General features: G+C 49.6%; 1 protein-coding gene across 3 annotated transcripts in view; it reads left to right on the top strand.

Annotated features, from left to right (window-relative positions):
* The window catches only part of LOC106029771 (uncharacterized), a 68,024-nt gene extending 44,261 nt beyond the window's left edge, over window positions 1-23,763 (top strand). For 2 of the 3 annotated variants that reach the window (XM_013171058.3, XM_048079483.2), the window contains exons 4-5: window positions 8,687-8,740; window positions 21,332-23,763. In XM_013171058.3, the coding sequence (XP_013026512.2) occupies window positions 8,687-8,740; window positions 21,332-21,460 (183 nt within the window). In that variant the 3' untranslated portion in view covers window positions 21,461-23,763. The remainder of the gene's footprint in view (window positions 1-8,686; window positions 8,741-21,331) is intronic. The other variant, XM_048079485.2, reaches the window with a different exon arrangement.
* Window positions 23,764-24,941: the final 1,178 nt, after the last annotated feature.

A 24,941-nucleotide genomic window follows, 5' to 3' on the forward strand; every position in this document is an offset into this window, starting at 1 on the left:
GATAGGTACTGTATGCTTTTATACCTCCTGAAAAGTCCATTTTGCTAACTGTACTCTTTAAGGTATGTTTTGGGGCTGGCAAACAGGCATTCAGGGTTAAGAATTTATCCTTTTAGCCATAGATACTTGATCTCACCATCAAAACCATTCAGGTTGGCTCTAAAAACATTAAAAAATAATCTTAAAAATCTAGAGACCTGAAACAATTGTGAGCTGTTTTTTTTTCTTTTGCTGCCCATGCGTTACAGCTATGCTTTCCTCTGCCGGGCAGAACCTGTGCGAGCATGCACTCTTCTGGAAGCCTGATGTCCCAGATGTCCGGGCTGTTCGCTGTCTGTCTGGTATGCATGAGGCCCCGTGGCTGGCCCGTGAAACCACAGAGCCTTCGGAGCGTCTCGCAGTGTTTGCAGTTAGCTGAGGGTGGTGGCAGGGTCATCCGGGACACCCTCTGGTAGTGCCTGTGTCCTTTGGGCTCGAAGCAGCCATCTGTGAATTCTCTTCCTCTTTGTGTCCCTGTAATGTCACAGCTGACAAGTCTGTACCTTTCACTGATATTTTTGTTTTTTCTTCTTTCCCAGGGTATACAGCTGTGTGACTTTCAGAGCCTTCTCTGTGTCCTTCTGCTTAGAGGAAACTGTTTACTCTATTGCCTGACTTGTGCTGATGTCTTAACCCCTTCTTGGTGCACTCAGGAGACGGGGTTTAAGCAGAGAGCAGCAGAGAGGTCTGGGGCTGCCTGTCCTGAGCCCCCAGCACTGCTGTCTCCAGTGCACTGCTGCCAGATAAAGCAGCAGGAGGCAGAGTGCCTTCTGCCCTTGTTATGCCCGTGGCAAAAGCCCATGGGGAAAGGAGGGCTTTGGAGTCACATCCAAACCAAGGCTTTGCAAGCTGGAACTACAAAAGTGAGACAAACTATAGAGACATCAGATGATATGTTAGACTAGGCTGGACGTTCTCTGTAGACAGCTTTGGAGCCAAGGCCAAGAATGAAGGGACAAAATGGTCACGTTGGCAACCCTGAATTGAAATCCTTGTAAGCTTTTTCTCAGGAACTGCTTCCATGCCTGGCAGCTGTGAAACCAGAGCCCCCCTCTCCCTTTGCACCCCTCCTCCCTTCCTAAGCTCAAATGAGCCCAGCATTTGAACTCTGGTGACTTTGGCATGTGCAGATGAGTGATAGGGAATTAATGAATCCTGCCCCTTCTTTTTATTTTTGTTACTCCACAGGTGCTGGTGTTTTCAGTCAGGTCCATTTCCTGAACAAATGGAGTTCTGCATTTTTTTCAGGCCTCAAAGAAAACTCAGCAAGGGATTTGGGATTGGCGAGGAATGAATAGATGAGCCATCTGATGTACCCTGCAGATCAGCAGACTTGGACTCTGCCAGACCAGCAGGGGAAGTGGCAGCTGAGCCAGAGACGCTCCATACAGAGCGTTCAGTTCCCCCATCCCCAAATTCAAATCAAAGGGCTAGTGATAAAAGTGCCAGGGCAAATCTGGCCTGTTGATTTGTGTCTAGGGAGACAGGGCTTCCGTATGGATCCAGAGCATATCTGGAAACAGTACACCACAAAGATGACTGAGGCGCAGTAGAAAACCATTCACTTACAGACAGGCTGGAAGTCTGTTTGCCTAGACAATAACTGTGTAAGTAGGTAGCTGTGTTTGCATTAGCTGTGGCTCCAGCGTGATATTTAGGGAGAGCTTCAAAGAGCAGCTTGTAAGCTCAATAATGTTATCTGCTTTCTAGGCCTTGGGAGTGGTGGGAATTCGGATGCTCTGCCAGGTGGCAGACCTTGCTGGCCAGGCTTTGGCTCAAACTCTTACATAGTGGGCACTGACTAGGCCCAGCAGCCACTCTGCTGTAGTCACCTGTGTGTCTTTCCTGATTTAGATTTGACTGGCTTGCTCTTGTTCAGAGTGATCCCTTGTGGGAAGACTTGCTGTTCCTGCAGTTAAAACTGACCTGTTATTCAGGGCCATCTCGTATTCGCTGTTGGTTTTTACCACCCTCTCTTAGTAGTGACAGCCAGACCCTTCCCAGTAATGCTCACAATGGGGTGACTAATGACATCATGTTGGAGGGGATTTTGTGACCACAGAAGTCATTTTGTTGTGGCTTTCATGGTCTGCTGTTTGCCGAGTGTATGATCCCAGGCAAGTCCCTACAGTACACGTTTTTGGAAGGTCTCTTCTGCTTTATTTATTATTTGAATTTATTCTTAGTGATCACTTACTAATCAGCGTTTCCTCTGCTGCCCTGTCCAGAGGCACTAAGCAGGGCTATTTTACACTAAAATAAAGGCGTTGGGTTTGCAGCACTTGCTGGGCGCCTCTGATAGAGATGAGGGCCTTTTATGACAGTGTTCAGAGACTAAATGCATTGTTTTGAAAGGGTTTCAGATGGATTGAGGATAAATGTGGCAAAAAAACCCCAACAACTTCAGTGACTAATTCGATGGAATATAAGATAGAAATAACTTCCAACAAAAATTAAGGCTTTTCAGGATATTCCACAGTATCACCACAGCTTACAGCCTCTGGACGCTGGGATTTGTTTTTGTAGGAAGAGACTGTTGGCCAAACCACTTGAAATAGCTTGCATTTTAGAGTGCCGTGAGGCTATTTGACTTCTGGTGGAGCAGCGTCTGGCCTCTGACATGATAATTGTGATTTAAGGCGGTGGCTGAAATGGAGCCTCCTCATGCTGCCCTGCTGCAGGGACTGGGTGTGTGGACATGTTGGGTGATGCTCATCTCCTAGCAGCACTGCTCAGTGCCAAGGAATTTAAATAAAAAGTCCATCGTCAGCCTATAAAATAGCTTTAAAAGTCTTTTGCTTGCTCCTAGCCCATGCCCTTCCTTTAATTCAGGGGCCTCCTGCCTCTGTGGCCCTCTGAGCCGGCTGCCCCGTGCCACAGGGTAAGATGGAGGTGGGACCGCAGCAGGTGTGCTGCACAGCAGCCATTTTGTGCAGGGCCTGGCCTCCTCAGCCCCCCGCACCCCTGCCCTGTGCCTTACCCCTCTGCACGCTCTCCCTGCCTCAGCCACAGCAGGCAGGGGCCAGGCCCAGAAGGTGGCTCGTTGGGTTTCGGTTGGTTTTTCTCTTTATGGACATTGCATCACTGGGCATGGTTTCTTTCTTCCCGTGTTCCCTTCACCTCAGCCTTCTGCTGTGCCCTCAGGAGTGCAATTTCTCTTTACGTTGTAATGTTTCCTGGTGCTTTGTAGAGCTTCCTCTTTCAGTTCTTTTTTCAAACAAAGCCACATCATCTATGTTTATTTCTTGTGATAGACACTCAAGCTTTGACTGCCGTGTTTTTCCTGTTTTTTTTGGAAGACTGGGGACAACTGGGGAGCTGGCTGGTAGTGTTAACAGCATGGAAGCAAAGCGAGTTAGAGAACTGAGGAGACTTTATTTTTTTTTTTTTTTAAGTCTGCTTAAAACTTTGTGCTGTCAAAAGCTTTAAAATGCCAATGAGTGTCAGACATCCATGCCTTCAGTCAAAGTGTACCCGTTCTTCTGTGGATGGTCCTCAGCAACACTGAAGAAAGGCACAATGGTTGTCCTGCTGGATGTTCTTCTAAAAACTGGGTTTTGAGTAAGGTTACAGTACATCTAGTGAACACAGGCTTATTTTATTATTATTATTATTTTGAAATGTTTTTCATTAAACAGGTGAAAACTTCTGGAAAATCCTCTTAAGTTGGAACGAGTTGGTTGTGTATCAGTATGTAGCATTTCATAGAATCATTCAGGTTGCGAAAGACCTCTAAGATCATCTAGTCCAACCTTTAACTTATCACTAAAGACCACAACTAAACCATGCTACTAAGTTCTAAATCTACATGTATCTTGAAGACCTCCAGGGCTGGTGACTCAAAATTAAGTGTGCTGATTTAATATAAATTAAGTGATGGGTTAAATTGAACTGAAAGTTCCTATGCGCTCTTGCACCAAATCAACTAAACTTTTTTGTGAAAAATATTAATATTTAAGCTGCGTCCACCTGTATACAGGTCCTTAGGTTTAAAACTACAATCAGATGATAAGGTTAAATTAATAATAATAATAAAATCAGCAGGCAATAGAACTGTTGCTTTGTCCTGTGGAGGTGGTGAAAATGAAACCATTACAAAAACAGAAACATGCATATAAAAAGCAGATGTAAAACGAAGGGCGCTTATTAATATACAAGCTGGTACTTTGCACTGTACAGTGATTCAACAGATTGTCCAAACTTAAATATTTGAAAATTAAGCTGTGATGCCTGCCTTTGAACTGTTCATTGTCAGAGTTTTTTAAATATTTATTTTTGAATCACAGTAGTGTGATGTAAATTCATCCTTCTTGAGAGTTATGCTATTCCTAGAATGACCTTGCCTTAAGAATACTTGTATTTTGTCTGTTAATATATATTACAGTCCTCTTGATGACACAGTAGCTTGTGTCTGTAAGCAAATACATGCATGCAGCACTTAATGTCTGGGTTAGGTTCAGAACTGCTCAAATCAGTGTTAGAGGACTTCAAGCACTACTGCCTAATTGGAGATTTCTCCTGAAGTGAGGCTGAATTAGAGGGCTTTGCTCTGAGGAGGGGCAGGGGTGGTGTTTCGTCTCTGCTGTCAGTGTGGTATTTTGATGTGGCAGGGTTGTGCCACGAAGCTACGCATACCAGTTCAGGGGTTCGTTAGTGTGTTACTTGGTAAATATGCAAGCCTCTAAATGATCACTTCCAATCCCTGCAACTTTATCAAGAGGGAGGGAGTCACTGGTTTATGAGCAGAGAGCATTTGTGTAACAGGAGGTGGGATTGGTGGGGGAGGGTTCTTAGCCTGAACTGATTTTGCTGTTTTCTGGGAGTTTAACCCTAAAATGTTCCAATTCCACTGTATTTTTAGAGTGAGGCATAACTTTTGTGCCCTCAAAAAGACTTTCCACATTTCCTTAGTCATGTCATTTCCTCCTTTTAAGTAGAAGCCACAGCAGATCGTAAAATAAACTTTCCATCATGTAAATAATAGTGCTCCCAAGTTGTAGGTCTCAGCTCTGATGCCAACGGGTTCTGTTTGAGACCAGCGGGAGGGACTTTTTAATTGAAATAGGGAGGCTGAGCACAGGCACTGCCTCTCTTCCTTCCATTTCCTTTTCTGCAGGTGGAAGAAAGACTCAGAAACCAAACCCTACCGTTTATTCTCAGCTCTGCTACTAATATTCTCCATGACCTTCAGCAAATCTCTGCTCTTCTCCATGCTGTAGCTCTTGAAAAATAACACGAGGAAATAAAACTACATTTCCAGATTGGCCTGGTAGTTAGGAATAATCCCAGGGCTACTAAACTGAATGTGTCACCTTTGTTACAGGCTGGTCACTCCTGGCTTTAGGCTACTGCAAGTCATGTAGCCAAACTGATGGTACTTCATCTCTGCCTGCATCTATGCAAATAGGAGTTAATGAGTTGCTGCCTCTCGTGGCTGGCTTGTCACGTGGAGGTCTCCAGAGGGAGGATGAGGAGAGGCTGCCGTGGAAAGTCCCCAGCTGTTGCTAGGCTCCACAGCGTTGCTGTTTCCTCATCCAAAAGTCTGCGTTCAGGTTTGGAGAGAAAAAGGATGGATAACCCTGTAAAGATGCTTAGCTTACTGTCTGTAAAGCGTGGCTTTGCTATGCTGGGTGCAGAGAGCGTGTGGCTACAAGTGAGGTGGAAGCAATTTGATTAGATAGAATAACATTCAATAACTGGCTGCTTATTTATTCGTTCTCAGCTGCAGGATCATGTGGCTCGCTTGTTCTCTGTCCCTTCTGTTCCTCCCGCTGTTGTGTCTCTTCTGACACTTTTGGACCTTTGCAGTGATGCTTGAAGAGTGCAGCACAAGTGGTGGTGGTGTGCTTCCAGTCTAAGTGGATGCAGGAAAACCCGTCTGTTACAGACGGCCTCCTCTGCTGAGGCCTGTGCTCTGCTTTTACAGCCTGCAAATGCAGGGATGTCATGTTTTGATTTTACTCCTGAGTCCATCAGGAGGCACACCAGAGATCACCATTAACTAATGCAAATTGTTAGGTAGGATATTGTGCTCCTGCTACACAATGCAACCTCTCTGAGCTGTAGCAAATAGCATTAAGATCCTTATATGATTAAAGCTCCTCATTGACAGCATCAGCAACAAGGGCACCTCCGTTTTCAGCCAGAAGCGTAGATCTTAGGATACAGCTGAGCACTTGAATTCCTCCTGGTGGAGTCTGGCAGCTTGTCATCCACCCATGGCTAGTTCAAATGTTTCAGTCAGTCTTTGTCATCTTCTCTAAAGGTAGCTGCACAGCTGTAATTGCTGTCTCTGTTGTTCCTCCTTATTTGTCTTAATAAGAGGCCAGGGTGCACACATGGAAGGTCTTGCTGCCTCTGCTAATTTGTAGTTCGGGAACTGTGTTTTGTGGCACCCTTATGGAGTCCTCAGGGGATCTGTGGATGGGACCTTGGTGGAGGTTGGACTGGGAGGTGTGTGCTTCTCCCCTTTGGGCAGGGGATCCTGTGGTGCTGCTGAGGCCTTGTGGAATGCAGTGTCACAGCCTTGCTCCTCAGTCCGTCGGGGTTCAGCCAGTTTAGAAGAAAAGCTTACAGAGAGAACAAAACTTTGCAAGACCTCACAACTCTTCATATTACCCTTCCCAGCACCCTGTAGTTTGTCAGCCCCACCAGGTTCTTTGTGCTCCTCGGTCTTTTCACTGAGTGGTTGCAGGGGGACTTAAAAAAAAAAAAAAAAAAATAACCTCCCGGTAAATACCAGACTCACAGTAACTGCCGTGCCGCATGGCTGGGAATAGAGCCCTGCGTTTTTATAGGAATTCTCTGAGAATTCCTTGCTCGGCTGGACAGCACAGGCTTGGGTTAGCTCAGCCCAGCAGTTCCCTGTGTCTCCTCCTACCTGGTTTGTGCAAAGACCTGTTGGTGTCCTTTCAGGTAAGACGCCTTGGGGCTGCGCTGACAGGGCAGCCTGTGCTTCCAGTGCAGACCTAGGGGCAGAGGCATCAGCTGTGGCCACAAGTGAGTCCCTTGATGAATAACAAAAGGCAGCGCTGGGATTCACCTGCAGAAGGATTAAAAGAAAAATCTCAAAATCCTTACAGCACCTCTCTTCATCCCCATGCGTGCTTGGACAATGAATTGCATTTTTCTCAGACCCCGAAGTACCCATTTTCAAGTTTCAAGATGTGCTGCAGCGTCTGTCTTTTTTCCAGACACACATGCACGCTGCGAGCGTGCTGAGGGATGGATTTTGGATCAGGGAGGCTAGCGCATGTAGAAAGAGTGTGTGGGTTTCCAGTCCCCTTTCCAAATTTTTGGTGGCTGTGTGGATTAGCACTGTAAAAATGTGTTTGTGGAGCACAGAATGACAGAAGCTGTTGGAGGAGTGGGATTCCCACTGCACAAGTATATTCTACTGGAAAAAAATTATATATTTCATCTGAGCACTGTCTTCAGTGTTTTTTTGTTTTTTTTTTGTTTTTTTTTTGGGGGGGGTGCTATAACTGTATTATTTCTTTTTTAAAACTTTGTATTTCCAGTCTTTTATTGTTACTTTTATCTTGTCCTTTTACTGGAAAAAGCAGGAAGACTGGAAGACTACAAACAAAAGAAGCAAGGAAATAGGAAGATCTCGCTATTTACTGTCCGTGTTAGGAGGATGGTGGGATGTTTTTCCACAGGTCTTCTGTCGTAAGAATGTCATCTGAAAAACACTTCAGTTGCTTTGTTAAAGTGTGTGTGTGTGGAGCGAGAAGTGTTTTCCCACCCTTTACACGGCTTTCCAAGTAGAAATTGTAGAAAACAGTCAGGAGCTAGGAAAATCTATTATTTCTTTCAAAAACGGCTGGAGAAGTTTCTTCCTATCGTGTCCCCATCACCAAGTTTTTCACTATAAAAAATGAAATGCTTTTAATGGAGAACGTGTTTTCTCTTCAAGCCTTGTTTTTCCACTTTGAGTATTTTTTTGGATTTTTTTTTGAGGGGAAAGAATGATTTTATTCACTTGCCAACTTTCAGAGCGCTGCCTCAGAACTGGGATAGAGCTGCAACTCACCCGTGTATTTCTGTAGTTACACGGAAGTAATAACTGTTTCAAGTATGTCCTGGTTGCTGAATTGTGTGGTTCATACGTTATGATGACTTTAATGGTTCTTACAGCATATAGCAAAGGGTTTTAGGGCTGTGGGCAGGTGCTTTTTACTTCTTTCGTAATTTGAAATAAACATAATGAAAATAACTGTTAAATTATGGGAACGTCCACATTTACATTAAATAGGCTATGTTTTTCTTCATAAAAGGAAGATAAATTCACCTGCTTCAGGGCGGAGTCTAGCCACCAATTGACAGAAGTTAGGAAGAAAATTCCTTTTAGGCAGTTGTTTCATTTCCTCCTCTTTGGCATTCCTTGTACTTCCTTTTGAAACCTGGGGTGTCAGCCACTGCCAAAGGACTCTGTCTAGGCTGGGCGAGAGAATCTCAGATTCGGCTGATTGCTTGATGGCCACTTCTGGTAATTCTTAGTCCTGTCTTTCATATCTCACTTAACCGTCCATCCATCCATCTTGTTTGATAATTAAATATTGATGAAAAGAGGCTCCCTACAATCTCTCTCTTTCTGTTCCCTCATGCTACTGCTACTAATCCCTGGATTCTAATTCTCTTTCAGAAAATGCTGCTCAAGAAGAATTGTGGAACGAAGACTAGAGTAATTAAAATTCGTGTAAGTTGCCCTTTACTGGTGCACTTCCTTCATCTTTCCACAAATATCTGAATGTGGTGATTGTCTTCAAACACCTACACCTGCAAGATTATTTCTGGAGGTTTCCTTTGGCTTGATCAGCTGCATAACAGAAGTTGCTGATCTGGAGTATATAGACTGTAGTAGCAATTTAGGTTGAGTGCTGATGAAGCTAATCATACAGAGGCATTTTCCATTTTGGAGGCCATGGGTTCAAAGCTTCCTTGGAGCAAAACTCTACGTCTCCTGTGATGAACTCATACTGCTATGCATAGCTGTCCTGTAGGGTGTCGTTTGGATCCTTCTTGACCAAACGTGCTGATCTGGGGTGGCAAGTGGTGTTTGAGTGTCATTGGTGGTAGACAGCTCTGGACAGGGACTGTGACAGTGTGCTGTAGTGGTGTCTGCAGAGTGGTATGGGATGTGGGACTGGGAGACAAGAGCCGGATGAGAGTGCTAGATTGCTTGGATGGCTTTGCAGCTGGGATGGCAGTGCAGTGTCTGAGCACCTTGCATTCTTGACTGCACACACATGTAGCTGGTCTAGGTTTGTTCCCACTCTCCTGCTTGTACTTTGTGCTGTCTGCACCTCCGAGTCTTCGTGTCTAGTACCCCACCCCTGACTTTTCAACCACCCCATCTCCTGCGTCGGTACCTTGGCTCTCTTTCAGTCAGCGCTGTATGGCACTGCAGGAGAAGTGTGTATGACCTTGCACATTGCAGCCAAAACAAGTGCCTCGGTCTCCCGAGCCCCTTACGATCCTCCACGTATTTGTGATATGCAGGCAAAACCAGCTCAGGGGGAAGAAAACAGATATCCTTTGTGATAAAAACTACTGCAGTAATTATAGCCAGCAACGATGTCTTGCAAGAAGGGTGAATGGCAGACTGGGATCCCTCGGGGTTTACACTTTGCCTGGCAGGAAATGGGGCTGATGCCTTTGTGTACCCAGAAGTGCTCATGTGTGTGTGTATGCAGCTGGGGAGTGCCCTTGCCCACCACCGTTTTGGGGGTGACTTTGGTTATTTGAGAGGCGGAGGAGCAGGTGGGGCTGGCTAGAGCAGGAGCAGAGCTGGATGGTGTGTCTTGGACTCCTCGTGTACCTTCTACCATAGCACTTCATGACTTCCAGCAGTCCCACCGTGACCTGATCCTTCTGACTGCACAACAAATCCTGATCTGTTTTGTATTCTCTTCTGCTCCTCCTGCCTCAGTCGTTTTCAGTGGAGCTGTCTCCTCCTGTACCCTGTGAGTGTTCCCCAGATGGTGCCTGTCCTTCAGACCTATTGGCAGTCTAATCCTGTTCTAGTCCAATGTGTTTATCGCATTCTTTTTACCCCTGCCCCATATGCTTTCCTTTTTTTTTTTTTTTTGGTTCTGCCTGGGTGTCCCCGGACTGGGACACCGCGGTGGGGTGGTTCCCCAGGGCCTGAACTCATTACTGCAGCTTTCTGAGAACCCCTGGAGAACCTGAGGGACAGAATTATCCCTTTGCTCCCTACTGAGCTCACGTCAGCTCACGCTGAAATAAACAGCAGAAACTGAGAGGACACCTTTCTGACAGATGGCACGGCATGCGCGGTTCTCTGGCCAGCCTTGCCGAGCTGGGACAGCGCTACCTGAGGCGCTCGTGCGGTTTCCGTGGCGATAGCGTGTGGTACTTCAGTCTCCGTCCTGGTGGCAGAGCTGTTAGGTAGAGGAGCGTTTTTGCTTCCATTTTTTCAAGTGATTGTGGGAGCTTCTGTGTACACAGCTCAGAGAGGAGGCAGCAGGCCCCTGGCTGAGTATAGCGCCTCAGCTCTGGAAGCAGCTGAGGGAGGTGGATACCTCTGAAGGGTGATGCTGTGCTTGCACACAAAGGGAAACCTCAATCCAGGCGGCAAGACGTGCTTGGCACAGCGTTCCTTCTCAGTGGTGCCCCGGGACAGGACAAGAGGTAATGGGCACAGACTGAAACACAGGAAGTTCAGGTTGCCCAGAGAACTTGTGGAGTCTCTGTCCTTGGAGATACTCAGAACATGCCTGGGCAGAGTCTTGGGCAACATCCTGCAGCCGACCCTGCTCTGGGCAGGAGTTTTGGACTAGAGCCTGTTCCACGGGCACCTGCCAACCTCAGCCATTCTGTTATTTTTGGCTTTTGCCCAGCCCTCAGAAACTGTGAGCACACCAGGCACTTTGGTACACTTGGGGGGGGTTCTTCTGAGCTGAGGCCCTCCTGAACATGGCCTCTTGCAGAGTATGGTAGCAGGAGGCCAGGTGAGAGGCCTGCTTCTCTGCTGCTGAGGCTTGTGTGACACAGGCTGGGCGTTGTGACTGCGCCGCTGTGATGGGGGTGATGGGAAGAAATGGAGTCAGATCTCCTCACAAATGAGTTGATTACAGGAGGAACCTGACAACTGTCTGTGTGTCTGAATAAAGAACGTCACCATGTGAACCAGGCTGCTGCTTGTGTCGGTGTAGCCCAGGGAAGCCCTGATGTACAAGCGCTCTTGTTTCAGTTCAGGTGAAGAGCATCCAGCCTCTTACTGACCTGAGGTGGGCAGTGACATCCAGACAGAGTAGAACTGGATGGGGATGCAGTGAACAAACTGATCTGAAGGGCAGGCAGAGAAGCAGTGTTTTTGCAAGGGATGTGAATCGCAGATCCTTGCTTTCTTCCCATGGTTCTGCTGCTGGGTACCTTGGAGAAGAAAGGATTATGTATGCACCCTTGTTTTTCCCTCCAGTGTGAGGGTGATGGCGGCAGTGACCTGCCAGCCAGTAGGCATGCTTAGCGCAGTAATGTCAGTGAAGCATTTTCATGCTGTTCTTGGTGAGGACGGTGTCTCATGTGGTTGTGAGATAACACATGCTTTTAAAAATACCCTCCTCCTGACTGATATTTTTATTGCCTTGATGTCTTGGGGCTTTGCTGGCATGTCAGGACACAAGGTGATGCTCTCTCCTGCGTCATCCCAGCCGTGCTGTTCTTCCTTCTTCTGCTGGAAGACCTTCCCAGATGAAAGTCAGACGGAGGAGCCCTGTCTTTGCTCTCTGGCACTGGAACACTGTTTCAGCCCTTGGAAATTATCATGCTCCTAGAGAGCCTTTCTGGAGCAGGTGACCCAGGCTGGCTTTTGCTTTTCCATGTGCTGTTTGGACGCTAAGATGCCACCTTGTCATTGTTCCCTGTACTTAAGCTTCCTGGGGGCCAGCTCAGATGGTGTTAGGCTGCAGCCTTTCCACTTGCTCAGCAGTTCTTATGTGGGATGATGAGACAGTGATGTGACAAGTCTAAGAACCTAGAGAGATTCAGACAGGTTAATAAACTTCCCAAATGTGCAGCAGCTCAGTCATGTTTGAAACGTTTTGGGGAATAACAGCTTTGAGAGTTCAGGGCCTGTAAGTGAGGAAAAAATGTATTAAAAGAAATCTGCCTCCTGTCCCTCTGCCTGCCCGCCCCCAGTAAAGGATAATGGATCAGGAGAATGAGGCCCTGTGGGCAGGCACACAGAGACAAATCAGAGGTGACAGCGTGCGTATGAAGTATGGATCTGTGCGTAACGGGTGCACGTAGCATAACATGCCTCAGCGCAAGGTGAGGGGTCGGTCTCCGTAATCTGTCTGTAATTCCAGAATCTGTCCATAATACAAGTCTTCAGTTGTCTGGAGCCTCTTGGGGTGAGGGTCGCGATTCTGTCACGTATCTCGTTCCTCCTTCACGAACTCCTGCTTGCAGTCTCTAAATGAGACTGATGGAGCTTATCTCAGGAGCAGGAGCTGGGCTTATCTCAGGAGCAGTAGGTGGGTAGAAGACACAACTGGCAAGCCCCTGGGTGTCTTAAGAGCTCTTGTTGGGACATGCAGAGAGAGAGTAAGGATTTCAAGGCCAATCTGATATACTGCCTGATCAGAGAGGTGTTTTCTGCTATGTAAAAAAACAAAATAAGAATTTTAAATCGGAACGTAAACCTCCTGTGCTCTTGCCTTGATCTTATCGGTGCTTGAGAACACCCTCCGCCTGGACATGGGCCAGATCCCTGGAATGACTTCCCCATCTCTTATCTCTCACATCTGTATCCTAAAAGACCACTGCAGAAACATGCTGGGTTTTCTTCTCCTGAAACAAGGGACCTTTTCAGCTTGGAGCCGAGCAGGAGATATGCTGGCATGAGTTGTTTTGGCTGAGCTGTTCACAAATGCAAGGCGTACTAGGTGACAGTAACGTTGGTGCAGACCTCTGGCTCAGGCTGCACAGTAAGCAGTAAAGATTTCACAAGAGGTCAGAAGACTCTTTTTGTGTGTTTATCTATATATACATGTATGTTGCCCCTTCCATTGCAGGCTCCCAAGGTGCTTTGCAAGCATTGCTAAATATACCATCCCAGAGGCAGATAAATAAGGCAGATAAATATGATTGCAATTTCAGAGTGGGTTAAACTGAGAAACCAGCAAAGATTGTGACTTGCTTTAAGAGAGTGTGAGGAAGGCTGAGGTTTCAGCTTTGATCTTCAAACCCCATTCCTCGAGCTGTGTCCTTTTCCGTACCGTATCATGCAGTCTAAACAGCTCCGATATCTCAGGCAGCGGAGATCCCAAACTGCAGCTTCCTGTCAGTTTGTCCAGCCCTCCTGGTTGTGTTTAGTATGTGACTGAGTGCCTAACCCAGAAGCTGCCCTTTAGAACCAGGGAGACTCACCTTCTGGCCACTCGCGTCCTTGGGTTACGTGCTGGGCACTGTCCCCTCGTGGGGATTTTAGCGCTCCAGTTACCTAGGCAGGCTTTTGTCTCCTGTTGGTGGGGGCATCTCTGCTGAGCAAACTGGAGAAGGTCCTCTGCTAACTGAGGGCACGAATGTCCTTTGGCCTGCTGGGGAAACCAGCTCTCCCCGTGCTCCTTCCAGCCAAGCCACCTAGCTGCCTGCTGAAGATCTCTGTGCAGTGATGGCAAGCCCTGGAGAACACCAGGCCTTGATCTGAATACTTCCTGACAAAAAGACTTTGTCCAGAGTTTTCTCGGTGCGGGGAAGGATGGAATGCCTCCGTCTGTTTAAAAACTAACCCAAATATCTGGCTCCAGACACTGTTTTATTTAGCACTGCCTTTATTGGATCTCATAGCAAAGGCTAACCAGCCTTCAGCATGTCCGTAGCAGCTTGAGGAGGGACTTTCACGTCTCTTTCCTTTGCTCTGTTAAAGAAGAGAATGTTTATGGCTGCCTGCTTTTCATAAATTCCTGCCATGGATGCCCTTGCACCCGTTAAATCATGTAAGTGCTTGCAGAGTAGACACTGTGGAATAACCCAGAGCTGTGCGATCCGCGCAGCACTGGGAAAGTAGTGAGTGGTTGGTGAATCAGGGTGCTGAGATCCTGATTTCAGCTCAGCCCTTGTCTTGCAGCGTGGCTAGGGTTGTGAGTATGGTTTAGGAGCAAGCACAGCGGGAGGTGGAGAGGTGGTGAGGACAGCCTGGAGACGCGCTGCTCTTGGGGCAGCCCCGTGTGTCCGTGGTGGCTGTGCTGTGGTTCGGGGCCAGGGAGTGTGGCTAGGAAATGGGTTGTGGGGTGGTGAGGCACGTTCTGCTGAGAGAGCTGGGTTTGGAGGCTTTGGGGTTACACCTGCGTGATGGAGCAGAGAGAGGAAGGCAGGGGACAGCAGAGGGTCGCAGTGGCCCTGCTGCTCCTTTTTCTGGCGGAGCTTCAGGTCTGAGATGGTCGCTTGGGCACATCTTTTACCGCTGCATCCAGGCCCACTGCTCCCCTTTGTTTGCATGGCTGTGGGAACCTGGCACCCGTTCCCGCTCCCAGTCCCCAGCGCTGCAATCCTCCTTTCCCACACACCTCTCCCATAATACGCTTGCTTCCTGCGCTTGGCTTCCACGGCTGGAGCGGTTTGTCCAGAGGCAAGCGCGCTGCGTCGGCATGTGTTCGCAGCCTGCTCGTGCCAGGATAATTAATACTCACTTTGCAGCGTTAATTTGGGCTCCCTTTAAGTTGAAAGCAGCGCGCTGCTCTGTGCCGGCCTGCCTGGCCGCAGGGAAGAGGGTGTCCCCGGCCTCCCAAACGGGGAGCAGCACGTGCTCGGGTAGGCACCACGTGCTGACATCGAGAGAGGAACCGTGCCTGGGGCTCCCGGCCCAAAATGAGGAGGCCGATGAGGACAGCCTGCTGCAGTCGCTCTGGAGGCAGGGAGGATGCTCCTGCCCCCCAGGGAAGAAAGGGGAAGCTGGGGATTCGTTCACTTGTACCCAAGAGATTTGTGTGGCCTTCAGACTGGGATCTTCACTGGGACCCTGCGATGGTGAGTTCCCAAACTGGAAAACCTGCCCCTCTGAATGACCCATCTGTGCCTTTTCATCACACACCCTCTGTCCTTCAGATTGTCAGGCAGGCAAAGTCAAAGCTTGCAGTCAGCTTTCTCAAAGACACGTCTCAAAGATGTGTGAGAGAGGAGAAGAAAGGCTTGTTACACTGGTGCCAGCAAGGGCCTGGAGCTGGAGCTGGCCCGTTCCTGCTCTTGGGCAAGTGACCAGCAAGCGTTTGCCCGGCCCTTTGAAGTGCCTTCCAGAAAAGTTCAGTGTTGTCTGCCTGGTGGCACCTCTCTAAGTCTGGTAGTTGCCATCTGACAACTCCGTACACACATTTGCAAATGTTGGATGGGATTTTTTTTTTTCCTTCCCTTGTAAGAGGAACAGCGAGGTGTTTGTAAACTGTTGAACTGGTCTCTGCGATGTGGTTGCGCAGAAGGAAGTAGGTGTCGGGCAGCCTTACGCTGGTGGAGGTGACAGGCCTTCCTCTCAGCCTTGTAGGGAAGGGCAGTGGAGAAAACAAAAACAGGGCTAACTGCAAAGTTTTGCTCTTCCTCGTTAGGACAGCAGTTGGAGTTGATCTTTTTCTTAGAAGAGAAAACAGAAGAGCGGTCCTAAACCGATGTTGTCATGGTCTATCTCATGGCTGTCCCCTGAAGTTAAACTGCACGTGAACCTGGTGGCGATGGAGAGACTTTTGAGAGGGAAGGGGCTTGCCTTTGGAAAGTTATTTTTTGAGCTGTTCCAGGTTTGTGACTGGAATAAATTGTCAGAGGCCTACCGGAGTTAATGAAGAAGCAGTTAGATGTGAATTGCTGTTCCACTGGAGAAGCTGGTCCTGCTCGTCAACGACTGTCTTGAAAACTGCCTGAAGCCAGCCTGTAATTGAAAGGAAATTACTTCTCATCAGGAGGTCGCAAAGCACAGAGATGTTATTCATCCTGGCTGCCTGCCTGTGGTTTACGTATTGTACTCCTGCTTTACGCGGGAGAAACTGAGGCACAGGTGATGAGAAGCTGCTTGCTTGGGACCGTGTCCAGGATTAGAGACGTGGCTCGGGGGTCCCCCTCCCTTGCTCACAGCTGCTGGTTTCACACATCAAAGCTGCAGCGTCACCAGTTTCTTTTCTAACAACGTGGCGTGGGTGAAAGGCAGGAGGACGAGGTGGAATTAAAAGCACTGCACCTCTCAAGGCTCTGCCGTGGGTCATGCAGCCGTTAACTCCCTCCGTGCCCTGCCCGAATATCGGCAGTGCCTCTGGCTGCCCGCTCCTGGGCAGGGCGGCTGTCCCCCAACCGGGCAGCATCGCGGGCAGGCGCCTGTCTTTGCCAAGGCTCCTCTGGGGATTTATTCCTTTCCACGCGGGGTGGTGGTGGGAATCGGATGCGCCTTTACAACTTGCAATTACATGGTGCCTTTCATCCCAAAGGACTTTTAACAAGTGAGTCTACGGGCTGCAAAGGGATCGTTCACCCACCACTGAGAGGCGTCCACCACTGGAAGACAGGATCCTTTCAGCGGAGCTCTGCAGCGTTTCCCAGCTGCCGGGGCCCAAGGATAGCAGAGAAGGGACTCCTGTGCTGGCTTGGCCCTGAGTAGGGAACGGGTTGGCAGAGTGCACACGCTGATCCGATTTTGAGTCCCGCCAGGATCCTAGAGCTCTTATGAAAGAGAAGCAAAGAGTATTAAGCAGATCTTTGTTTTGTATCACCCCTAGCACACCACTCCCTTCTAGGACATTGTTGTGTTAGGTAACTTCATTTTTCCCCTTCCTCTGGGGATTGTAATTCCCACATCTGAAAGTGTGCTTGGAGCCATGCTTGCCTTTGCTTTGTCCAGAGAAGAGAACCACGTTTCCGTGGAATTATGAGTCCAAAATTAAGTTATTTCACAATCTGCGTTTTGGACATTTTCCCAGACTTCATAGGGGCAAGGGAGGGGTTTCTAGGAGCAATGTGGTTTTGTGTTAGTAGTTTACCCTTTACCTGTTTATCTTCTTCCTCTGTACTTCTTCCTTGCCAAAATGTACAGTTATGTCCCAGATGGTTTATGGAGCAGTTGCCCATGTCTTTGGTTTTCTGAGGGCTGCTAATATGACTGAAGTTCTGGATTTCTTCTGTGTCATTTAATCTCCTTGTTCTTCTCTGGGGCACCTGCATCCAGTCACAGTGCATACCATCTTTAGGTGTGCTTTACGTTAACGTGTTTGAGATATTTCAAGCCAGCTTGCTTATTCATCAGTTTTTTTAATGGTGGTAGTACAGTTGGTGACTACGGTACAGGTTCGTAAGTTGAGTACATGTGGGAAAGTGTGTGTGAAGGAGGGAACCAGGAAGAAGTGGGTGCACGCCTGGAGGAGCGTGGAGGAGCAATGAAGGAAGCGCAGGTGTACCGGGGGAGGAGCGAGGTGTGCGAGAGCAGGTGAGCGTGCACGCAGGGCCACGTGCGAGGGGGGCACGGCACGGGCGTGTGTGTGACAGCGCGCACCCAGGCGCGGGTGCCTTCCTGCCGGCAGCCGCGTGGCTGTATCTCAGGCTGTTCTCCAGCTGTGTAAATACATTGCCTAACAAATGGAGGGCTCTGGTTAATGATTGCCGTTAGCGCGGGGCCCATATTAGGCTCCATTTTGTGCGAGTTACCCGGCTGCCTGGATGCCATCGGAGTGAACGCAGCCGGCTTTAATGTCAGACGCGCGGCGTTCGCGCGCCGAGGAGCCTCTGCAGGAGCCGGCCTGGGGTTGCTCAGCAGGGGCTGCCAGGCAGGTCTGTGGCAAGCTCCCCGGGGCCTGCTGCAGCAGGGGCAACTCAAACAGCCTTCCGCAGAAGAAGCGACATCCCCGGCGTCACGGGCCGGTGCTGGGCGCCCAAGGGGAAGGGCAGGCGGGCTGGGAGGCTTGCACTGACTGCGGGGAGGCAGCTGGCCCAAGCAGCGGGGCGGGAGGGACGTGTTCCCCTGTCTGGCAGCTGGCCCCATCTCTCTCCTCATTCTGGGAACAGACCTACGGAGCTTTGCCTTGCACTGCTCATCAGGGCCAGACCACCACATGCTGTGATCCCAAATGGTGTCGTGGACTAAGCCAGATCAGGCCTGGTCATCCCTAGAGCAGGGGTACGAGCTCCAGAGAAAACATGCAGTCCAGCGGGAAGAGCGGGGCCGTTTCATACTGGCGCTCTTTCTTCCCTCCAGCAAGGTCCCTAGCAGAGGAGATGCCCTGTCTCCATTTGTGGAGCAGGTGCAAGATGGACTCGTACTGCTCAAGGTTGTGAACAACTGCAGATCAGGCAGGGTCTTCTCATGAGGGCAGCTGCATTACTGCCTCTCCAACGCCTGCAGTTGGGCACAGGGCACCTTCCACCCTGCTGTTCCGGTGGCTGGGCTGTCAAAAGCCATCGTCTTGCTGCCACTGGAGAGGTGCCACGATGAGGAGGCAGGATTGGGTGCGCCCTGACCTTAACTTGCAGCGGCCTAACTGCCTGTGAGTCTCTGCGTCCTCCTGTTTTCTCGCATCCCTCTCTTGGCCAGGCACTCGCTCTGTGCCCGTCTCCCTCGCGGAGCCCTGGGAAGGCGCTTTGCCCCCAGAAGGCCCAGAGGGCAGCCCCACAGCTCCTTCCTACCCAGAGCCTGGTGAGTCCTGTGGATGACTTTCGTCTGTTCTCTGGACCCGTCTCTCCCCAGCCTCTCTTCCATCTGCTGTCCGCCAGAAACGAACTGATTCAGCTGCCTTCCCTAATCCTGTCTGGCATTTCAAAATGGGGGGGACTGCCAGGTTCTTTGTTCCCGTTCCCTCTTGGCACTGGCAGGGGACCTTCTCTGCTCTGCAGAAGGACAAATGTGCTGATTTATTCTGCCCCTTAGCTTTGAATAGGGGTTGCTACGTTACCCCACAGCTCTGGGGCTTGCCAGAGCACACACCATATATAACCCCACAGCAGGTGGCTATTGAGTAAAGGCCCTTAAATCTGCCTCTCTTGTTTCTTATGCTGCTGGCCAAGGTGTCAGGGGGATGTAGCAGGGCATGATTTGCTGGCTGAAACTCCAGGCACGGCTGATGCCAAGCACCATGTTGGCATTTTCCATTCTCAAATGCCTATCTCAATTCGCAGAGGAGGGACCAGCTAGGCAGGAACACGCTGCCCACACTGGCTTTTAGAGGCCCTTTCTGACATGAAGGCTGCGCCCTGGGGCTGGGCTGTGACCAAGATCCTGGATGTAGAGGCTTCCAGATCCTCCTGCACCCAAGGCCAGGCTTGGAAGCTTTCATCTGGTGTGTTTGGGTGAGCTGGATCATTTGGGCAGCTATCCAGGAAAAACTGTGTGCACCTGTCCTATGATGACAAGTTAAAACCCATCCAGGGTAGAGGCAGGTGGTACCCAAACATCAATGCGCTGTGCTGATACGTGGTTGCAGCTGTCTGAAAGACCTGGCTTGGAAGTGCCTCTGTCTTAGAGGAAACAGCAGAGTCGGTAATTGCTCCTAAAAAGCCTAATTATATGAGAAACAGCCCCACAGTGCAAGCTGGGTGAGGAGACGCTGTGGATCTTGCTAGAAAAGGAGTGGAAAAGGCAACAGGGAGGCATATAACGCCCAAGCCCAGGCCAGCTCTCTTGCTGGACCTTTTCCACTCTCCGTGAAAACAAGTGACAATTCCCATCAGTGATGGGAGTGAGATGAGTGGTGGGGCATTTCCATGAGTTTCTGGGCTGCTGGACTTTTCATCAGTAGCTTGCACCTGTCTGTTGGGAATGAGCTCTGCAGGAGCATGAGTGCCCGGAGAGCAGTGGGACCTCCTCTCCTGGCCAAAGAGCATCTGCAAGGAGGTCACCCCCATTGGTGCTTCTGCTCACCTAAGGAAAAAACACAAAGTTCCTGAGATCTAAATGGAAAACACTTTGTATGTTATGGGGTTGAAAGGCTAATTTGGTATTGTTATTCCTCTGGGATCCACGGGTTCCAGGAAGGTCTAGTGGGGAGCAGCATTCGTGTCCTGTCACACAGTGCGTGGGTATTTCTGGTCTCCTCACTTCGGATCAGCTCTGACCATGCTCTGAACACCAGGAGGGGAAGGGGAGAGAATTATCTTTGGAGGCCACGGTGCAAAACCAAGCTGCAGAGCCTTCAGGTGGGATTCTTTTGTTTCCCAGCCATTCCTCACTGACTTGTTCTGGGAATGTGTTAATTAAACCACGGGTCAGACAGTCCCAAAGCTTTACAAGTAACGTCAGCTTCTGTCAGTGCTGCATGTGTGTATCCATTTCACAGCCAGGACTGTTCTGGGAATCTGTCTTTATTTTTTTCTTTACGTGTAAGCAATCCTCATTCAGGGAAATTCCCTCCCAGGAGGCCTGGAGAATAACTGGTGTGAGACAGAGAGTTGGCTTGGGTGTCACCTTCTAGCCTACGCTTAAAACCTAGGGAAGGCCTGATTTCCAGCAGTGTTGAGCATCTGGCCCTTAGGCTGATTTCTACAGGAGTCCAAAGAGCTCTAGAGCTTCTGAATTTCAAGTCTGCCCACAAGAGACCTGCCAATCTGGAGCTTACCCCAAAAGCCAGTCAAATGCTTCTGGGTGTGAAGTGATTTAAGGAGAAAGAAAGAGCAGAGAGGATGCAGGTGGATGGGAAGTGAGAAAATTTAAGCATCAAATAAAATCCATCGGAGCAGAAAAAAAAAAACAACAGGTAAGGGGAGGTGTGGTAAATGGGATGGGAGAAGAAACAGTGGTGAAGCCTAAACTGTAGAATCTATAGCCAAAGCTCTGGAGGATTTCAGTGTCTGGGACTTCATGGACTGAGAAAGGGTGATTTGTAAATTATTACTGGAGACCTGTTGAAAAATAAGACAGAAGAATGAGGGTTCAGAGATGGCCTGGTTTGCTTCCCTGCTCTAAAAGTGTAGATCCCTGCTTCAAAGACAAGAGAACCTGAATTCAGCTCTTCTATATGATACATTCTGGCAGTGATGCTGTTGGGACTCTGTGTCTCCGAAGGCATTGCTGATTTCCTCACCCTGTTCCACATACCTGAGTGGCTACAGGTGCCGTGAATCCCGGTCGTGTGGATTCCAGGGACTTCGATCTTGAAGGGAGGTGGCATGCTTTTCTCCTGAGGCCTAGGAGCAAGGGTATGTGCTAGTGCTGTTTGCTCTAAGTACAAACATGACCGCCCATTCAAGGGCGGGGGTATGGTTGTACCAGAGAGGTGGGGGCAAGACAAAGAATTTGAGGCAAAAACTTCACTGCTTGCAGCTTACATGAGTGCTGACTTCATCCCTCTTTTTTATTCCTGTGCAGAGCATCAACGGAGGCCGCCCGCCACCCCACTTCGTGTATGATCCATCCACCTTTGCCTTCCGTTCCCTCAGCACCTTGAAGCCTCTGAGCCCGATAGCTCCAGTGGAAGAACCGTCATGTGCCTACTGAAGGAATTTCTCCAAAAACCTCAGGAACTATCAACCAACCGCCTGCCGGGCAGTGAGAAGGGACGTGGTGATGCCCAGGGGGGTTGGGTGGGGGGAGAAGGGGGCAATGACACATCTTTGCAATACAGTCTGGCAGCAGGAAACATACGGCTTTGCAGCAGTGACTGGTTTCATACCATTGCCACTTCTGAATATTGGCAGTTGGAGAGATTTTGTCTTTCAAGGGCAAAATGAGACAGGTTCACAAACTGCAAGGGCAGCCACTGAGGCAAGCACATGGATGTGGTAGTTGAAGATATCCCTGAGGGGTTCAGGGGCTAGTGTGGTCCACATGGCGGCTGTGATAAGTGATCAGGTTGTGACACCAAGTCCAGTCAATTTTCCAAGAGTACTTGGGTCTACAATGCTGTGGTGTAGACCTGACCATTCTCCCAGTCAGAAATGAGCTCAGGATTGGAGACAGAGGCTATACAGGGCTGCCTGCAAAGCAAGAAGATCTCTCTCTGAGATTATGATCACGTTCACCTCAAGCTCTCTTGAGTGGAAGACTCCAGGAGAGGGATGTGGGACAGGGTAACTGGAAAATGTACTTGCATGTTTCAGTTGCTCTACTGGCAACTCAGTAATATATAAAATAGGATTTAAATGGGAGGAAATTGTAGAATGGTGTCTAGAATAAGATTACAGAATGGAGGGTCCGTGTTCAGCCATCCACAGGAAAAGAATGTCCACCTTCAGTCTTCCCCTGGTATCACCAGGGAGAAGCGGTGGGGTGATCTGTGTGCTCTTGGGTCTCCTCTCTGTTGAGGCTGTCTGTGTTTTGTGTTATGCAGCATTTGTCCATGCCATTGTCCCAATACTCTGCTGCACCTGCGGTGATGCTGAAGGCAACTGACATCACCAAAGTCAACCAAATCAGATGTGTCCAGCAAGTTTTCCCCTCCCCTGATAGGCTGGCTATTAAATTCAGATAGACCCCCCCCCCAGCTTCTGTACCAGTGGAGCGAGTATTCCCAGATGTAGCATGGAGTGGGAGGAAGGGGTCTTTGTTTCATGGTCACCTGTTGGTGGAAGAACCTGGAGGGGATTTTGAATGAAGCTGAGGGACAGTTCTCCATGGACAGTCCTACAGGAGTTAGGACAGTGGTCGGCCTTTTTACCACTGGAGTTTGTCTGGGGTCTGCCCTTGAGGCACATGGGTGCTTTGTGCTATGAGGCAGCAGCAGCTAATGGGAGAAGCTCTTACCTGTCATGGTGAGGCAGAGGAACAAAACATTTCCTCTTGCTGCATCAGATAAGTCTTCATTGCCAGCACCTGGTGAAGAGAGTAACCTCTTTGTTTAGGCATTCCCCACCTTGAGCCTGTATCTGGCTGGGTGCAAGTAATTTACTTGTCTGGATCAAGAGGAGCAACTCTGAGTAATGTAAGATCCATTTTAGTTTTAGATCTGTTCTACTATGAAGGTTTTTGATGCCACTCTTTGGATGAGACCAGTGGTCAGTCTAGCTCCGAGTAGGAGGCCACAGAGCAAACCAGCATGCATGGTACTTTCTGGGCCCTTCACTGAGACAACTGGGGAAAAGCCTGAAGGCCACCAAGCCCTGGGGACCTGAATCCCCCACCACTGCCCTCCTCCCTCCCCAGGCAGAGCGGCTGGGCCAGGCGGTGAGGGGATGTCTGTCCCGAGGCTGCCCCAGCTCTGCCTGCTCCTTGGCCCCAGGCCATCACAGCTAGGCCACTGCTAGGGCTGCTTGGGTTGGCTGGTGAGGTGCCTCAGGCAGAGTGCTGTGGTTCCCTGCAAAAGTCCCTTCTTCTGACACAGGCCCATTCCTCTACTCATTCCTCTTGTTCCTCTAGAGACTCGGCTTATCTTGTTTTGATGGCACACCTCAGCTTTTTATCTGCTGCCAGATGGAGCTAGCCAGGGCAGGACGGGAAGCATCACCACCTCAAACCAAACCCCCGTGCTCATGGGAAGAGGCAGCCGCAGCCTGCTACCCATCTGAAGAGGCGCGTTCCCTGTGCAGATGGTCGGGGCAGCAGCCCCCACGGCCCCGTGCTCTCTGGCTTCCCTCAGCGCTGCTGAAATGGGAGCTGCTGAAGTGATCAGCCCTGGAGCTGCGTTCTGCTGGTCCCCGGATGCTGCAGGCTGCCTTCCCTGGGGGGCCCATGGGTGGGAACGGGGACGTCCTGCCAATATTGTTGCCTTTTAGTACTTTTGTAACTTTTCTCTGTCTCTTCTTTTTCAATCAGAAGGAAAAATAAAAATAATGAAATAAAGCGTAACAGCTGCTATATTCACACCTCTGGTGGGTCTCGTGTGTTTGCTGTCTTCTGCGTGCTTATGGGCAGGGGTATAGGTGAGGCTGGGCCTGGTGCAGAATATTGGCCCTCACTGGTGCTCCCTCCAGTGAAAGTCCCTGTGGCTTTTGAGTGACCTGCCTCTTGCACAGGGATTGAACATGACCTTGCTGGAGACCTCCATCCCACAAACAAAAGGGTGGGTGACCCCACATCTGCTCTTGTACTTGTGATTTTATCCTCGGTAAGTCTTATACCTCTTTCCCAGGTTTCTCAGCAGCCCATTTGTTCACAGCCAGAACACTCATGCTGCTTTTGTCAGCAGCATGGCTCTAGCTCATCCTTTCCTCAGGATCTTGCTCTAAAAACACTATCTCAGGTACTCGTAACCTGCATTCCCCTCCCTTGCTATCTCCCTGAACTAAATCCTGTCTCTTCCCTCATGCTCCTAGCAATTTATCTTAACCAACATCTCACAGGCTACTGCCTGAAGACCTGGCCCCTTTTTCAAGGCCCCACAGAGATACTGGCTTAATTTCCCTGAACAGCCCTACTTAGGATCACTCCCAGGAGGCCTTTCCTGCTCCTCCATCCAAGCTCCCATCCTCTCTAGGCTCTGTGCCATCCCTCTTATCTCGCAGTCTCCCCTCTCTGTCAGCTGCAGATCGTTGTTAATTGGCCTTGGCCTGTTTTCCACGGGCTGTAAGGTGCACTTGTTGGCTCCCCTGGGCCCTTTGCTCCTACCTCCTGTACAGAGTTGCTGTTCTCTGTGGTGTTTTTTTTCCAAAACAGCCTGCCTCTTCTGTGTGTTTATCTCCGGGGCCTAGACGTAGTTCAAGAATTCACTGGCCACCACAGCTTCATCAGCCTGTTCATCTGTAGGCCTCTACCAGACCGAGTTCGTTTCCGAGTTTATAAGCATATAGAGGGGTGTGCTTATGTTGTATCAGCTGTGCTCTGTGCTGGAGTCCAGCAGGAAGCTGGTGTGGTGCTTCATGGGGTGCAGCCAGCTGCGTGGCCTGGGCGAGCTGGGCCGTAGCGCTGTTCCTGGTGCCCTCAGGGCTGCAGTCGAGCTCTGCAGCGTGTGTTTGGGTGACATTAGGTTGTGCCCACCCCTCACCTCTCCCTGCAAGCTGGGCCTCTGTGCTAATGACAAAACAAGGCAGTTTTTGTGGTAAAA

Source organism: Anser cygnoides, chromosome 3 (genome assembly GCF_040182565.1).
Source record: "Anser cygnoides isolate HZ-2024a breed goose chromosome 3, Taihu_goose_T2T_genome, whole genome shotgun sequence".
NCBI lineage: Eukaryota > Metazoa > Chordata > Aves > Anseriformes > Anatidae > Anser > Anser cygnoides.